At 40.8% G+C, this 18,223-nt stretch overlaps 1 protein-coding gene across 2 annotated transcripts; it reads right to left on the bottom strand.

Moving 5' to 3' along the window:
- Positions 1-202: 202 nt before the first annotated feature.
- On the bottom strand, positions 203-16,071 carry LOC101769857 (telomerase reverse transcriptase). Of its 2 annotated transcripts, none has more exons than XM_022824776.1 (12): positions 15,613-16,071; positions 15,376-15,456; positions 14,508-14,573; positions 14,246-14,425; positions 11,605-12,186; positions 10,488-10,614; positions 7,671-7,800; positions 6,862-6,961; positions 3,548-4,630; positions 2,019-2,521; positions 1,044-1,310; positions 203-893 (listed from the first exon to the last, which is right to left on the bottom strand). In XM_022824776.1, the coding sequence occupies exons 1-12, from the start codon at positions 15,937-15,939 to the stop codon at positions 620-622; spliced, it is 3,720 nt and encodes a 1,239-aa protein (XP_022680511.1). In that variant the 5' UTR covers positions 15,940-16,071; the 3' UTR covers positions 203-619. The 2 variants fall into 2 exon arrangements, with proteins under 2 accessions (XP_022680511.1, XP_022680510.1); XM_022824775.1 differs by having other exon boundaries at positions 11,575-12,186.
- Between the last annotated feature and the right edge of the window lie 2,152 nt (positions 16,072-18,223).

Genomic DNA, 18,223 nt, shown 5'->3' on the forward strand with positions numbered 1-18,223 from the left:
AACTTATGGTAAAATTCTTTTGATTTATAACCCTTCTCATATATTGGCCATCTACATTTTATCTAACAGCTACAAGGCATCATAGATTCCTTTTCTTTCATATATTCCCCGTTCAGCTAAATTGTCATATTTCATCTGAATAGGCAAACATAGTCAGAAGCAGTGAAGAGACTTTAAAGAAAATTCAGGCGTCACCGCATCCTTCAAAAGCTTTATCAGATTATGGATCAGTACATGGCAATGATTCATAAAACATAGATCCAGTGTTGGCTCTGAATTCTTATAAGGATGACATGGTAATGCCTATGCCACCTCCATGGCTGGCACCTCTTTAACACTAAGATGCTAGGTAATACTTTTCTTTGTTGTATACTGCCAACAGCTCCCCCTATATCTCCTTGGGTGATCCCACCCTCACCTATATCTAAGAATGAAGAATTGGACTTTGGTCCACTCCATGAACATACATTACAAAACAGAGTAGCAAATAAGAAACCACAATCATGATTGGTGCCACTCATCTGTCAACTGGCCACAAGTTACTGTTCATCCACTGAAAACGATATCCACACAAAAAAAAGACAGCAGCTTCGGCAATCTTCTAGCCCCCAGTTTACTTCTAAAACTTAAATTTCCAGAACATTGATGAGTGAAGGTCGTCCACAGCATAGCGCAAACCATCACTGTCATGGTCTAGATGGCCATATGTACCAATTTCTTCTCTCAGCAATGCCAACAAATCCTTGTAACGCGATTGCTTTTTCTGAAGCACTCGAAGGTATGCTGATAGGCCAAGCCACATGGTTTCTTTTCGCCTAAGCTTCAGAACCGGATGCACATTGTATTGCAGCTCCACGTCTTGGATCCGCCTGATGATGAGACTGTGCATGTATCTGCTTAACCAAACAATTGGAAGTCACTAGGAAAGACACTAACAATTTACACATTGGATACTGAAACTTATTTAATAAATACAGTCAATAAATGATAAAAGCAATGAGACCAGTGCCATTACTATAGAAACTGTCAAGATTATTTTGTACCTGAAAGTTCTCTTAATTATATAGAGTAGCTCCAGTTTGCTCATGTTGGCATCAGCCATGCTCCGAACATAACAATGAAACTTCATTGCACATAACAGGAAAGCTTGATATATATTCAGTCTTACTGTGCCCGGTGAGTTGATCATGGAGTCATAGAAAATGGGATGACACTTTGGACGCATGTAGTGACATAGCTTGCTCTGAAGGTACTTCGTTGAAGAATGCATCTTAACAGTGATGGTGGAGGAAATAAGGATGTCCAAATACCTGTTTTAAAATGCATACTCCAGTACTTCAACACAACTTGGTTGATAAAAATTAGGTTCTGATGCTTTGCCAAACAGAATAAAATGCCTGACAAGAAAGAAAAATAAATATGCTCTAATGGAAAGAAACAATTATTTCGTTTCAAAGGCAAGGTTAAGAGAAATGACCAGCAACCTGTTGACATTGGTTGGACTGCACACTGTTCGGTTTCCCAAATACTTTGGAAAAACACCATCCCAATTTAGATATATATGTGATTTTTTATGATTTGAGCAGCCAAACTTACTGAACATCGACTGCTAATACTTGCAAAATATTATGACTGATTTTTTCTTGACTTCTTTGCAATGATACACAGCTATCCTGTGTGTTCAAGAAGAAAAAGAACCTTTTTTCTTGAACACAAGTTTCAAAATATACTCAGCAATAAAAGGTATTTGTAGGATGCTGTCCTGTCCAAAGATATGAAAACCATACTAGAATTTTATGTTCACAAACTGAACAAAAATCACAAATAGAGGAATGCCAAGATTTCAGCAGAAATATCGTAAAACTAGCCTAAGCTGAGATTAAATTAGAAAATATAGCTAGTAGTCTGTAGTCCTACTCAATTCATGATGTATCTTGATACAAAAATGGAAGGACTAGTGATATCATATTATTAATGAATTGAATTCACCAACTAAAATCAGATACCAATAGGCGTACCTTGTATAATCAGCTTGAATTTCCAGAGTTTCACAATTTATAAGCAAACCACTCCATGGTATGAAAGAGAATCCGTCATCACCCCTGTAGATCCTATTACAGCAATGCTCACTATTTGCAACCTCAAAGTTGAAACCATATTTGCTGTCGTTCATGTAGCAATTGTAGTAGACAAAGCCTCTTCTCACCCTATTGAAAAAATTTAGAGCATGCTCCTTGGAGAAAGATATGAATATAAAATCATCAATGAACCTCATCAATAAACTTTTAGGTGCTGAAACATCCTCATCTGAATTAATCTTGCCATCATAAAGAAATTTTGAGAGCACAGAATTTTCAAGGTGGCCATAGTACAGGGAACAAAGATTGGGAGATAATTTGCTTCCTTGCGCAATGCCTACTTGCTGTGAGTAGAAGTTTTGCCCAATCTTAAAAATATTGCACTTCACTTGCTCAGAAATAAGACGCTGAATCGCTTTCTTCTGTATGCTGCTAATTTTTCCCTGATTTTCAGAGGAAAAGATTGACATAATGCTAATTGATAGTTGATCATAGGACATGAACAATAGATAGTGAACAAATTGCCAAGATACAGCTATAGCATGAAAGGTTAGGCTTGTTATGTGGTCAACTTGCAGGTAGAGTCATCCTAGTATCTTTTTACTAAGAAACATAGGAAAAGTTTTCTAAGCACTTCCTACATCAGGAGGTTTTGGCCAATGTTTTTTAGGATTGTTGGAGGCTAGCCAAAAATGAAGTAAAGCGGTAAAATCCTTTTCTCATTCTTTTCGCATAGCTGGGTGCAAACCATTAGAATCCTGATTGGCCCAATGGTTCTGGAGTTGTTTCCCAAGCCTAGCAATGTGAAACCCATTTTAGCAACCAGAAAGTTGTATGGTAACAACTTTACTAGCCAGATGCTTACATGGCATGACTATCCCAAGTTAAGAATCAACGGTGCGATCTGAGGCTGGTTCTTAACTTACTGAACCTTATATATTATGATTGTCAGAATCTAACAGGAAGATGCTATGAATATGCCAACAGCCTCAGATCGCCAGTCATGCTTACATGATGAAATTTAATTAATGCAAGCAAACATGTTTTACATGAAGGCCTTCTGTAATTTGTAGGAAATTGTTCACTTATCTACCTCAGAGTGATTCAAACCTAGAAAACACAACAAAATCAATAGTAAAATTAAAAAAAAAACGCTTGAAACAATCAATGAGACACTATGTTGCAATTAGCCACTCACTAAGCTATGCTAAGGCCCAAGAATCATCATGTTCTCCCCCTCACTTTTAACACTTTTGTGCTTCTTTGGTGATGATAACCCTCATTATTTCTGAAATTCTTCTCGGATAAGACTAAACAGCAAGGACATGGATATTATAATTTAATTTCGGTAGTTTCCAATGACAAACATTTGAATAAAACTTTACTAATAGCTATATGTAGCCAATAACAATCATGCTCCCTAGTTAGTCAACCCCTACAGAAATTGGAAATGAGTTATAATACATTACCTGGTCAACTAAAATACCACTGGTTGATGATAACTGAATCGAGAAATCACAGATATCATTACCATTGCTGATAGAGACATTTGAACCAAAACGGTAGATGGCATTCTTAGACCTGTTGCAAACTACTTTTGTACATTTTCTCAGAACATAGTTATCATATTTCAGTACATCATCCACCACTTTCAGTACCATATCATGACTAATACAATCGAATGCCTTCGATACGTCAGCAACAACAACATATATCTTGAGTTTTTCCTTCAAGTGGCTTCTGACTGAAGAAAGGAAATCGCAGAGATTTTGATGTACATTATTGTAGTCAAAAACAGAAGAACCAAACATCTCAGGATTCTCATCCCTCACTTTTTTAAGTATCAGGTGACACTTATTGAGGAGTCCATCCTTTGATTGAGCTTTGAGATTTACTAATGGTCTCATATCTTTTGCTTTTGGTACAAACCTAACTCTTGAAGAAAAGCATGACCACCTTATTGCTTTCCTGGAAGTACCACGCAAAATCTTGAAGTTTTGTCTGTTTAGGGAAGAAAGAGCACTGCTAGTTAAGTCTCTCCAAACTGTATTTAAATAATAAAAAGCTTCATATCGCCTTGATTCCCTTTCTGTAACATAAAAGTATGCCTGGACTAATGGTATCACAATATCAGAAAACATCCAACCAATCCAACAATGCAGAAGATTCTGACGTTTCTGCTCCTCTGATCCATTTGATAACCCAATTTCTTTCTCCATTAGGGCAGAACAAAAGCAATCAGATAATCCAATATTTGATATCCAAGAATAATGTGATACTTTCAGCTCCCCAATACAATCACTCAAGTGAAATGTTTCAAACCTACGTAACTTTATAAACTTCCAGATGTTTATCCTTAATGCTCTCTTGCTGTAAGAGTTTCCAAGCAGCAGCTCTGGTATAATTCGTGTCAACACTGCCCAGACAAAGGAAACTACTTGCTGATGTGTGCTATAAGCCTCCAATTGAACATAAGTTTGATCATTACATGCTGATTTTCCACCAAATGAATATTGTGCCTTGCTATGATTCTTGGCCACCTTAGCTCCGACCTGTTAAGAATAACAACTTCAATTATTTAGTTTGCCATTATACATGTCTATCATTTTGAACAACCTATATTCGTATGTCAAATGATATAGCCACTCAAGGCATAACACTGCACGCACTAGGTTCAACAATTAACTATGGTTTGTTAAGCAAACATAACAGTAGAACTAATATCTGATGCTACAACAACCAAGGCGTTCTTTCTTATTTGCACTCGATAGCCTTGATTTTCTATGGGGAGAGGGGACGACCAGATGGCCGCCCTGGCCCGGGCGGATCACCAACTAGAGGGGACAAGGGTGCATGCATCAGAAGGACGAGGGAGAAATGTAGAGGTCATTAGCAGCAAGTATATCCTCATTAAATTTTAGTGAAATATAGCTAGACTTAAATTATCATGGTGCAACTGAATTTAGGGAGAAAATAAACCTGTTCTAGCCTTCTAGGCTTATATCACAAGAGGATGCACTAGAAATGACAAATGCTAATGCAAAAGAAATTAATCCCTCCCAAAAATAAATAAGGTCATATTTTTTATAGTTGAACTTCCATTGCATGAAACTTCATCATGAAAGATCATAAACAAATGAATTCCTAACATAGATAAACGAAAGATTCTGCTCCCTCGGTAGGAAGCTATTTACCAATGTAAGGACATGGTAATGCAGTTTTTTTGGGTACAAACATGATTTTATTTAATTATAGAGTCCTGTCAAAAGCTTTTTTTTCTCGAACGACGCAGGAGAGCTGCGTGTCATTTCATTAAGAGAGAAAAGAGCGTACAACGAGTCCGGTTAAAGACCAAAACCCAAGCACAGGAACCCACAGCTACACACCTTCACAGAGAAACATACAGACGTGCCACAACAAACTACAGGACCGCGACCAAAAGAACCCTGACCTAGACAGGTGGGGCCAGCAACCTCACTAGGAATTCCTGAAGTTTGGTTGCCCCAGCCATGCCCCAAACGCTACACTCATCTGTCACTGTCTGGAGCAGAACAGAGGTGCTTGGTCTAGCATTCTCGAATACACAGGAATTCCTGTGTTTCCAAACCTCCCAGGCTTCATATTTTATGAAGTTCAATGAAATTAGTCGTATTCACCAAAATGTAAGAAAATCTACAGTCATCTGATACATCTATCAGGCTTCATTCTGTAAGACTATACAAAAAGTTCAGATGACAGAACAAATTTTCCACCAAAAACAAAGTATAAAGACAAAATAACAATAAACCGCTCCACTGGGTGCTTCTTACATTATTGAAAGGAAAAAAGTCTAATTTACTACTTTGAAGTATAGACTAAGTCCAAATAACCCCCTAAAGAAATAAAAAGATTATTTAACCCCCTGGTTTTGCTAAAGCGGATCAAATTGCACCTTAATGCATACTGGAAATCAGATTTGCTGACATGGCACGTTTGCAAATCGGTTTTGCCTACCAGAATTGACACATCAGCTGTCCGATGTGACAAGTATATTTTAAGTGCAGGGAACCCCCGACCCTCTCCTACGTTGTCATCTTCATTGGCCCCTCGTTAGGCTTGGCTCTTTTGGTTGGCCGTCATTAGGTTCCGCCGGCGGCGGCTTGATTAGGTTCCGGCCATCATTCGGATGATCAAGGAGCAGACAAGTTAATTGGCGGCAAGACCTGTTTTCCTAGCCATTGTGTGGTGCCAATTTGTTGTTCAGTTTGGATCCATGTAGGGCTAGGTGCTGCGCGGAGGCACATGAGCCCGTGCACAACGCAGTAGGCGACAGCAGTGCAGGGTCTAGTGCCGCGCTGGGGCACGAACTGCCGGGAGTACAGGCGCTGCACGTCAGGCAGCGGCAGGACCAGGTGCTGAGGTGGTGGAGCGCTGCTTGGATCATGGGCGACGCGCAGCAGGTAGTGTCGGAGTTGGGCGCGGGCAAAACAAAAGAAATACGGGCGGTCACTGACGAGAAGTTGGATTATCAAGGGAGGGGGTGCTCTGGACATAACATTCCTCGTGCCACCTTGGCCGCTGATATGTCATTCCTAGTCAGCAAAAACTGAACAATCAACTTTCCACGTCAGCAAATTCGGTTTCTAATATGTGTTAAAAGGTGCATTTTGACCTGGTGTAGCAAAATCAGGGGGTTAAATGAACCTTTTGTTCTTTAAGGGGTTATTTGGACTTGAGCCATACTTGGAGGTAGTAAATTAGACTTATTGAAAACAGTTGGATAGGTCCATCTGTTCATACGTACCTTAGAATTGACAGAACAATGCTTCAGAAGTAGTTTCTTATACTGGCAGCGCTTAGAATTGCTGATGAGCTTATTCATTAGTTTAGGTAGCCAAAGATGACTGACAACAAAAACCATTAGCAATAGATGAGCTTATTCATTACAGTAACAAAGTAAATAAGCAAAAATACTAGACTCAAGGAACCATTAAGAGAGAGAGAGAGATAAGCAAACATGGATGTGTAGCATGTAAACGTGAATAGCTTCTATTAATCATATAAACATGTGTAAGCCGAACAAATTTGAAGCTGAAAAATATAAATGGAAAAAACTATTGAATAATGCACCTTTGCAACCAATGGCTGTAATCAACATCTAGAATGTGATACTTCAATCACCTGGCAGTATGCCAGACAAATGCCGCTATATTTGGATCTGTATGTTCAACAAAACATGTATTGCCTTGAATGGATATTTTAAGTAATACAGAAAGGGGCTATATCAAACAAAATGATGAAACATGCATCAGCTTGCAGCAACCATCTGTTTTCAACTTTTCATGATGCAGATCAGTACCCAACCTACATTATATGTCCATAGAGCCGCATATGGTGACAAGTTAATCCACTATGAACCTATGTACTTTTCTGCACCTTTGCCAATAACATGGAATGGACCTGTTCTGATGAATGGATTTTTTGCTTAATGAAGAAATCAAGCTCTTCGCATTCAGTCTAAAGCTTGTCAACCAAGTTATGTGAAATTTTAAGAAGCTTCTTCACTTAGTAAACCTTACTAGCAATACAATTTTAGTTAAATAATTGACTCACGAGCAATTAGAATTTGTTGTAGTAGACCCATTGCAGTCATATCTCATGAACTTTGCACAGCATCCCTTGATTCCATATATATGTCTTATAAGAGATAACGCATCTGGTCTTTTCCTTTTATTTAATATGTCTGACAGCATTAAGAAAAATTCAGATACCACATTGTATTGAAAATCATAAACGCGACTGTTAGACTATATTATGTAGTATAGGAAATATATTCGCCCTCGAGACTAAATGCAATACACCCCACGCATTATACACAATCTTACATGGTATCACGAGTCTAGGTTCTAACCCTAGGCCTCCGGCTTCCGCTGCCCTCGCGCCACCCCCGGGGAGATCGATCTCCATCGGGGGCAGCACCCTCGTAGGATGCATGGCTGATACCTCAAATCCGCCGCGGCCGTCGTGGTTAAGCAGCAGCAGAGGGGCCTGCCTCTCCCATGGTCGATTCGATCTCGTCGGGCTGCCCCCGCCGCATCCTCATTGCCTCCTCCCTCACATCTGACCCAGCGCTGCCCCTCCTTTTGCGCCGCCGCCACCACTACCTTGGGCACGAGCGTGCGGCTGCGGAGGACACCCGTGGGGGCGCGTAGGGCTGCCACGCCACTGGAGACGTCGGGGTTAGGCGGGGTCGTCGCGCCGCCTGCACGTCATCATCGCCGGTGCCTTCGTCGAGATCCATCGCCAGACGGGTCTCATCGGGGCCTCATTGCCACACCCCGTCCACAGCGCCCTCTACCACGCCGCTCCACCGCCATCGCTGGTGGGCTGCAGTGCCATGGGGGCTCCTCCCCTCACCGCCGGCCCTCTCCTCCGCGCTCGTCGGGCCTGCTCCTCCCCTTCATCAGCGCGGCATCTGCCACTGCTAATGAGCGCGAGGACGCGGCTGCGGGGGAGGCTCATGGGGCTGCCGAGCTGACCCGCCACGTAGCAGGAGCGGAGGCACCGCTTCGGCTGCACCCCGCCCCGATCGAATTCGCTCGCGGGCGGGCCTCATCCCTCCGCTCTGCCTCTCTATTTCTCCCCGTCCTTTGCTGATGGGAAGAGATAAGGATATGAGTGGGGGCAAAGCTAGGTGCACCCGAGATTGTACCCGCAGTTCCTCTTGCTGCTGATTTTTTTCTCCCGGTCAGAGATCGGGTTTGCGTCGCCCTACCGTTCGTCGTCGCTCTTGACACTCCCGAGAACATGGTTGTCGCGCCCTCACAGGCTACAGCGGCAACGCTCGTGGTCAAGCCATCATCGCCGATGTCGTCGCCTTTTCAGGTGGTGGCGCCACCCATGCTGCTAGTCCTCGTCACGCAGGCTCTCGGTCCGAGCCTGCGCCTATTGCCGCACGCTCACGGACACCGCCGCCGATGTTGCTGAAGGAAGATGCATTTGTGCTCTTTAGCTGCACCATCTACCATCGCAGTCGGCTCATCGTCCTGCTGAACCTGTCGGTAAGAAGCTGCTGATTTTGTGTATTTGTGCACCTTCGTTGACGCTTCGGACCCGCGCCCTCCTCCACAGCTTCAACCACGTCCACCTCGACCTCGGCTACTTTGGCACTAAGGGGCTATCATCCGCATGAGCTACTCGTCGGTTTTCACTCCAGTTGTAGCATTCGCACCAAGGTTCCGACTGTGGGAGGTTGTCTCCATTGTTCTCCATTCTGTCCTTTGCGTTGCTACCGCTATGACTGTGGGGGATGTTAGACTATATTTGGTAGTATAGGAAATATCTCGGAGAGACTTCTTGCCCCCCAAGTCTTGTACCCCTATATATTCGCCCTTGAGGTTCAATGCAATACACCCCACGCATTATACACAATCTTACAGCGACGATTGCCGAACAAAGTTAATGGATGGATGCAGGGAAAAATTATTCTGGTAACATGATTAGTGCTTATATGCTCCTAAAGCTATTGCACAAATCCTAAATTGTGTTGCTAGCATCAGTACATTGGGTGGACCCAAATCACACCCTTTATTTGCTTTAAGATTGAGTAAATTTCTGGAAATTATACTTATGTGATCAAAATTATCACAAGACTATACTTTTTCAGACTGATATCACAAGACTAACAGTAATAATTAAAAGTGTAGACTTGTGATAGTATGCTTGGAGTGTGTATTTCTGTGACACAGGTTCCAAGAGGTATAGTTATGTGATGACTTTAACCATATTAGTGTAGTTACATAAAACTTACTCTTTCGATCCATTAGCTGGATGAACTTTTTTTTAGGTGGGAAAGCCATTCTAGATATTAAAGGGAAAAGAAATTCAAGTTATCTTTCACTCCAAATGTCCACAAACTATGTGTAGTCAAACTTAGTGTTATGTGCTCACAAAAATCTAGTTTGGCAATAGCTCTAACGAATGTGTAACACCCTAGCATCCAAAATCTGCTTACAGCCCTACCCATATTTGGGGCGAACCCGCATATGCATAGCAGCTTGCATAAACTTTCATCCTTATATCATGTAAGGTTAACCCAGAGGTACTATGTTCGGTGCGAAAAGGATCATAAGCCAAACCTCACCTACCTAAACTTCCAAGCTGGTATTAAACCACCACACACCAATACAAGCTGGGCCAACACCCAACAATACAACTACTAATGAGCTGCTAACAGGCTAGGTGTTACAGAATGTTACCCAGTGAAACCATATCACAATTCTCCTTCCCTCATACTCCAACATCACAGCCATTTTGTAGAAGTAACTTGGCTTTATGCATTTAAAGTTATTCATATGATTGCCGGCAAAGTGACACTAACACAACATACACTAGAAGTGTAAGCCAGTACAAAAGGCAGCAAAAGGATACGGTTGCCATGGAAGATGTTATAGGAAGTCCTTCTGTTGTAGAAGACAGCATGTCTTGATATCAGAGAATCTACTGATACACTTTTGGAAGAATTCAACAATAAGCAATCGAAGCAGATGGGACCACTCTGCAAGTCAAAAATATAACACAAACATTATTCATGATATTATGAATGAGATATTCAATTGCTCGCTGCTCTCAATTACTCCCTCCATTTTTATTTATAAGGCGCACACGCATATCAAGATTCAAACTTTGCAATCTTTGACCAATAATTTGACTATTTATTTTTTATTTTTATAATGTAAACTTTATATGGTTGAATTTGTAATCAAATATACTCTACAATGATTATAAGTTTATAACCATAAACAATATAATATGAGGTAAATGAATAGTCAAAGTGTTATTTGGAAGATCGTGCCAAGTCATACTATGCCTTATAAACATAGATGGAGGGAGTATCAACAATACTCAAAGTCAAGACTATACATTGAAAAAATTGATATGGAACCACAATAGATATGTGAAAAGAATTATTTACAGAAGTACAGTGCGCATTCATTAAAAGATTGAATGGTGACTTGCACCCTGCAGGCCAGGGCCCACTGAAGAAGTAAAGCTATATGAGTTTTATCAATTATCAATTTGTGGATTCTAAGAAAGATAGCCACCGACTTGTGCTGGCAAAAGTTTCTATACAGAAGAACAGGAAACAAATATGTAGTGATTCCTAAAATATGTTACCATATCCTCATGTAAAAGTTAGGAGTACACTGATCCAACAAGGAAAAAATAACATAAGTAATTCCCAATTTGTGGATGACTAATAGTGAAAAATATTCAAGCAAGACATGTTTTTGGGAACCATTTTAGATGGGCTAGTCACAAGACATAGGCCTGTTTCTTGCATACCCTTGTTTTCTCCCAGATGATGGTTAAATGTTCATCAAATTATTACTCCTAATTAAAAACATAGGCATTATTCATTTGTCTAAACATAAACAAGAAAGTTATACAAATAATACTCAAAGATAAAATTATTGGATGAAATAATAATTTCTAACAAGATTGAGAATTTACTGACATTCAGATGCACGAAATTGGGAAGTTCAACCTGATAGCATGTAGATTGTATTCTTGATGTAATGTTACCCTGGGAAGGTCTAATATCAAACACAGAACTTGGTGGCTTTTCATAGCACAATACACCATATGGCTCTTTAGTAAGTGAATTATTTACATCACTGATCATTGCTACAGAATTTTTAACTACTGTCAGTTCCAAAGGGTGCAATTCATCATTCACCATAGCACCCAAGTCCTTCAATAAAACATCTTGGACGATGGTATCACTGTTGTTTCTTTTACTCTGCTGTGACGACAACCTGTCTTCAGAACAAATCTCCTTCTGTTTGTTGCGGCGTTGCCAACTGTACAGCCTTTTCCTTTTCCTAGGATTCTGATTATCTAAACCAGAACACTTTATTGATCCATTAGTCAAAGGACATTCAAAAAGATTGCATCCTTCACTAACACAGTTTAGCTCTGTACATTTTGCAGTACCAAAACTTCCAGAGCTTTGTAGAGTATCAAATTTCCATGTACTGGTATCTGAAGAAGCGTATGCAACATTTGAATTGTTGACACAGCCTACAGGTATGTTTTGCGGTGTGTCTGGGTTACGGCACAGAGAGAACTGAGGCCACAAAGACAAGGAATCAGCAAAAAGTTACAATAACATTCCAAGGAATGAACAAGAAAAACATAGAATACACTAGAATCCTACAACGAAGTGCTAGAACATTGTTAAGATGTAGAATTGTAGATTGCTGATCAGCAGCAGTTTGCACCTTGTGGACAAGGTAATTTTGTTCCAAAGCCCTAGCTAAAAAATGCACATTATAGAGCATGTGAAAAGGTTCTGTTCACCAATAATAGTTAAGTTAGGAGCTCTTATAAGTTATAAATCCTTTAACTCATGGCAGAAGCTCTATTCCATGAAAGCAAATCAAATTAATACAAAGGCCTCATATATTTCTAGGACGAGATATCCAAATGATTCCACTATCAATCAATGCTATAAATCTTCATTCCAGTTACAATGCCAACTTACAGGGTACCCTGCCAAATATTCCCAGATGCAGAAGTGAAGGACATTAAGAAAAGCCCGGATTTTATCATGGACCTTCTTCAAAATCAACCCATATACATCAAGGCTCAGACTATTTTGTGAAGTCAAATTTTATACAGGTCCGCTTTTGTGTGAATAATTCAGGGGCACTGTTAACTCGTGAATTAGATCAACTACACCAATAAATGGCCGAAATGTTCACACTGGATTCTAATCAGCTAACAATTAAATCAATTTTGCAATACTTGGAGACAGAATAGCTGAAAGGGAATGAGGCATTAATTCATGTCATAAAGACTCTATCTTTTAACTTTCTCTAGCTTATCAACTTTAACTTTTGCAAACTTGCAAAGTCAATAACAAACTTGGCTCATCTTTGCTAATTCCCTTCCTAACTGGAATCATCCTGAAATTTTTTTGCCACGAGCTGCTGATCAAATGCAGCAGGTTGCTGTCATTTTCCAATACATCTGCCCTGGTTGTATGCTAGTATGTATGATCTATTGCTGTCACTGAGATGCTTTTGCTGCCTAACACTTTGTCCAAAACATTGTACATGCCTACACGGTGGATAGGGCAAACAATTTGCATGGGAAGGGTCAAAATTCAAAAATAATTACATCCTAATAAGTGTAGTCTGCTGTAGGAAATGGCCATGAAGCTAATACCACACAAAACAGTGTCTTGTGGTCAAATTTGTCTTCTATTAAACTTAATTTGTTTTCTATTAGACTTAATTTGTTTTCTATTAAACTTAATCCCGCCAATGTGTAATATAGTGTGTCAAGCCAAATACTGTTGATCCAACTAGGTGCATTTTGTTTCAATAAAAAAACGAGGTACATTTTCCATTCCAGCTATTGCAGAACAATTAAATATATGCGTGTAGCTGAGTAATGGGGATGGTTAAGCAGATAAATGGAGATCAGTTACTTCTTACAAGCTTTAACTGAGTTGTTAAGAAACTATAAAAATTTAAACTAAGTATCCACCAATTACTTTTTTATTGATAAGTTAACCTTTTTACATAAGTATACACAATTAGCAAATTATGGTTTCTTATAATTTTCTAGTATATATGCATGAAAAATGATTTTTACTACTATACAGATGTATACATCTTGTTCAAATTTCAATTGGTATAAAATTGTACACAGAATTACAGACCTACATAGAAGGCATACTTCCATAGACATCCTGGTTGAGGGGAACAGAAGCTGGATATCAAGCTAATCGTCACTATAAACAGTTAGCTTTTGTTTTTGGCATTCTTTTCAGCTGTGTACGTGTTAAACTAAAATCCAGAATGGCAAGATTTGCATGCTTGATAGCCAACTGAAATTAATTGCCACCTTAAGAGCCTTGTGTTTTGGAAAGAGAGATTTAAATGGTTTGTTTAGGGCATAGCATTGAATTGAACAATCATAGAGCCTGTTTGGCACAGCTCCAGCTACATGAATTTCTTGGAGCTAGAGCTGTGACCATATTGAGGGTACATGGTTGAAGATATGTTGTTTTTTGTATTAAACACATGTTTAAATCACTTTATTTCATACTACAAACTCCTAACCCATGCATGGGTCTCAAAGCTAAAGCTGTGCCAAACAAACCAATAATTTCTTACCATGGGACATCTTTGTTTCGTGGATTGGGGTTGTTGGTGTTTTCCCATGGTACTCGTGAATATTGGCTTTTGCAGAAGAACATTGAGTGGGAGGCCAGTGACTTGAAAAAAAACATTCTTCTTAACAGGTAAAAATATGGACGAATGCCTGAGAATATAGCACATGAGTAGATCCCCAATCTGAAAAAAGCAATAAATGTCAATAAAATACATTAAAAACTTTATTCATCATTGAGAACTTCCTTTATACTAAGTTACTGACCCTATGCAAGAGAATATCCCAAGACGAAGAAGAAACAAGCTCACTGACACATCCAGTCTGGCCACCCTGATACGAATAAGGATTTTGATTGTAAATAAAAGGAATAAAGGATAAAGAAAAATTAGCAAAAGAGGCATGTCAAAGAATCATGTCATTCGACCAATCAGAGAATAGGTTAAGAGATAAGTAGTAACAGTTAACTGAAGAAAAAACCGATTTAAATTTATCTAAAGCATTACCATGTGCACATAAACAACCTGACAAAGCATTCTTTTTAGATAATGAAAGAATGTCTGCTGACATTTGCATCATGGGATGAACAAAGAAAAACCTACTGAAACATAAATTATGGCCTTCTCCACATATTGACAACCCACTCGGACAAGCTTAATTGAAGAGTCCTGGTTTGGAACTTTTTTTTTATCTGTCAATACGGAGCTCTACGTCAACTTTCAACCTACAAGCAGTAAGTTACCAATGGCATTTAGTGGTTTATCAGGCTTTATGGGTTGTCTTTAGTGCACCCTTTTATGAATTGGTAGTGGCTCCTAGGATGCTTAATGTTTTTGGCAAAAGCCCTAAACTGGATTTCCCAGCGCATCATGGTCAGGCACTGCAATGACAAACATACACCTGCATGATACTGAAATAAACATGAGGGAACAAGACTTAAGATTGCTCAATGTGACAGGTTTGGTTGTACCACTTGTACTTATTCAAGGGAAATCCTAAAAACAAGGAAGAGCTATGTAATAGTGCGACTCAGATAGAACTGTACTGTATGTGTGTATATGGATAAGGCAATGGCAGTCATAAATATTAATCGAACTGCAAGAATCATTCTGTAGAATTTAAGAGCCATTCATACCCCCCGGCAATCGCTGCAGAGGATGTTCTTCGTTGTGCACGCCCGATCCGCCATGATGGACTTGATCGTCTCCCGAACGAGCTACTCGTCGAGCAACATGCGTGCAGCCAGACAACCGGTGATCTCAGACAGCCAACAAAAGCAAACAAGATAACAAGAAAACCACGCGCTGCAGGCACAAAGCAAGCAATGCAAAGAGAATGACGAGACGACCGAGGAGGGCAAGTCGGACGGAACCTTGGCCTGCGAGTGCCCGGCGTTCCCCGGCGTGTACCGCGGCGGCGGGGGCGCGGCCCCGGCGGGCGCGACGGCGCAGACGGCGCGGGTGACGAGGCCGCAGTACGCGACCGGGTCGCCGTCGCGGAGGAGGTGCGCCCAGCGGCGGCACGCGAGGCACCCCGCACCGCCGCCGCCGCGGCAGGCGGGGCAGGGCGCGCCCTGCGGCGGCGGCGGCGGGAGGAGAGAGAGGACAGCGCGGCCGAGCGTGCGCGCGCGCGCGCCGTAGGCCAGACGGAGCTCCGGGGGAGCGCTGCCGCGCGAGGCACGGCGGCGCCGCCGCGCCATTCGTGAGAGGGCGGGCGCGAGCCCGTCCGCGGCCGGGAGAGCAAGGAGGGGGCGGGAGGGGAGAGGAAAGAGAAGGGGACAGTGCGGGAATTCGAAGCGGCGCGTGCGCCGGGAGTGAAATTTTCAAATTTTTTTTCTTCTCGGTTTTGCGGTATGGTTTCCTCGTATTGGTTAGCTTGGTGGGCTGTGCGGCTGTGCCGCTGTCAGTGGGGAAGTGGCGCAGCTGCCATTTATGGCCTTGCTGCGGCTTGCTGACTGTCTAACGGTCACATGCAGTTTTGTTTTTAATTTTTTGCAGTTCAACTTTTTTTTGAAATACTGCAGTTCAACTTTAAATGTAGGAAGAGTCGTAAGAAGATGCTATACAACGAAAAACAAAAAAATCCACGAAAACAACTTTAAAATTAGAAAAAGAATCTCAAATGTAGGTGAGCCCATGTTAGTTCAAAGATCTAAGATATTCCCGATCCATCCAACTCAGTTATCTTTTAGTATGTACATGTGGCGGATCCATTCAATTTAAATTGGCTTAAGTGCGCATAATCACTATCAAAACAGTAACTGTGCATAAACACACTTAAAACGGTTTAAATCCAGCAATCCATCAAATGTCCTCGGGATCATCGACTTACAACCCAAATCATCCACTTACAACCTTTATCTCAACCATACATCAGGATCGCTTCTACATTTTTACATAAATAGTCTCAGATATACGAATTATTACAAACTTGAAACAAATTTAAGTGCAAGTCAAGTCATTCTAAGAAGTTTTCAAACTAAACAAGCCAGGGATAGTATTGTTATAAACTTAATTATACATCTACAGCCAAATCCCACAACACTTAGGTTCTCCTCCGCGGCAGATTGTTGTCGAGCTTCTGAAAACAAGTTAAAAGGATCCCTTGATTACAAAGGTACTCCGCAAAATTAACCTGACTAACCAGTATAAAATAAATAAGACTTCAAGGAGCATGCGAGGCTTTATAGCGGACTAGCTGACTCAACATTTTGCAAAAAGGCTTATTAATAGTGGAACCTATATTTTTATTATTTTATCATCAATTTATTTTTTCCCTAACCACACTATGTGAATAAAACATTTTGCTCAAAGAAGTGGTACTACACATCGCACAGCAAAATTTAATTCGAGGAAACAAATCATATTCAACTTGTTACACTACGATGCTTAATCGTGATCAAGTGACATTCATAACCAAGAATTGCGGCGATTCGGACCGATTTACATCCTGCAAGAGATAACTAACCACAAGACACACATAGTTCATTAGACTACACGCAAATGGCCTTTCGATTAGCCATACCCAAAGACTAGAATTATACTTACCGAACCCGGGAACGCACCCCCACATGGGACCCCAGGATACCATGTGAGTTTCAGGCTACGCCCCCGCTATACACCCACGCCCAGTAGGGTAAGTATATTTCCACCTTAAGAGCAAGCTAACCTGGTTTCCAATCCGAGTATGTAACAAGGTAGTTTACTTGGTCAACAGTTAAAACAACAGATGTGCCTTATCAGATTATTCACAGTAGACAGAACTACGAAATTCAAAACTACTTTCTTGATTCCATTCGAAGTTCCGTCCTCACTTTGCAAAACAGGCCATTTCCTTGATTCAAGGAAATTCAAATGTGTATAAGTATTACCTTAGGTTATTGATCAACAAAAGTTACTAAAAAAGGTTGCATAACTAAGAAGTGTTAAGCATATGATATTACTAGTTACTTAAATAGATGGCAAAGATGTTCTAACTAATCAAGATTGTAAGTTTTTATTCAACTCATAAACACAATGCATGAATACCAATAATTTGGACTCCCGATAATGAATTCCGAAAGCATTAGGTTTAGATGCTCCGAGACTTGCCTTGGGCTTTGTAAAGTTAGTTTCTTCAATAGACTCTTCATCTTCTGAGCAACCATATCACTTCCTTGTACCCCCAGTGATCTTTAGGGTCCCTTTGGTTGAGCTTTTCAACCTGTTGTGGCTTCTCAAAAAGCCAAAAGCCAACCAAAAGAGTTGGCTTCCACCCAAAGCCACAACCAAAATAGCTTTCAGCTAGTTCAATTCACACAGCCCATCTCCCCTGCTTCCACCGGTTGTGAAGTTGATTTTTTCATCAAAAATTACCCACCTGCCACTGGTCATGTCTTTCTTTCCTCACATTAGATAGCAGAGGCAGACGCGGGAGGCTAGGGTTCGCGCGCCTTTGAGTTGGGCCAGCGATGGCGCAGCCCCAGCGTTTGGTCATCGGCGGCC

The sequence above is a fragment of the Setaria italica genome, chromosome III, assembly GCF_000263155.2.
Source record: "Setaria italica strain Yugu1 chromosome III, Setaria_italica_v2.0, whole genome shotgun sequence".
Classification (NCBI taxonomy): domain Eukaryota; kingdom Viridiplantae; phylum Streptophyta; class Magnoliopsida; order Poales; family Poaceae; genus Setaria; species Setaria italica.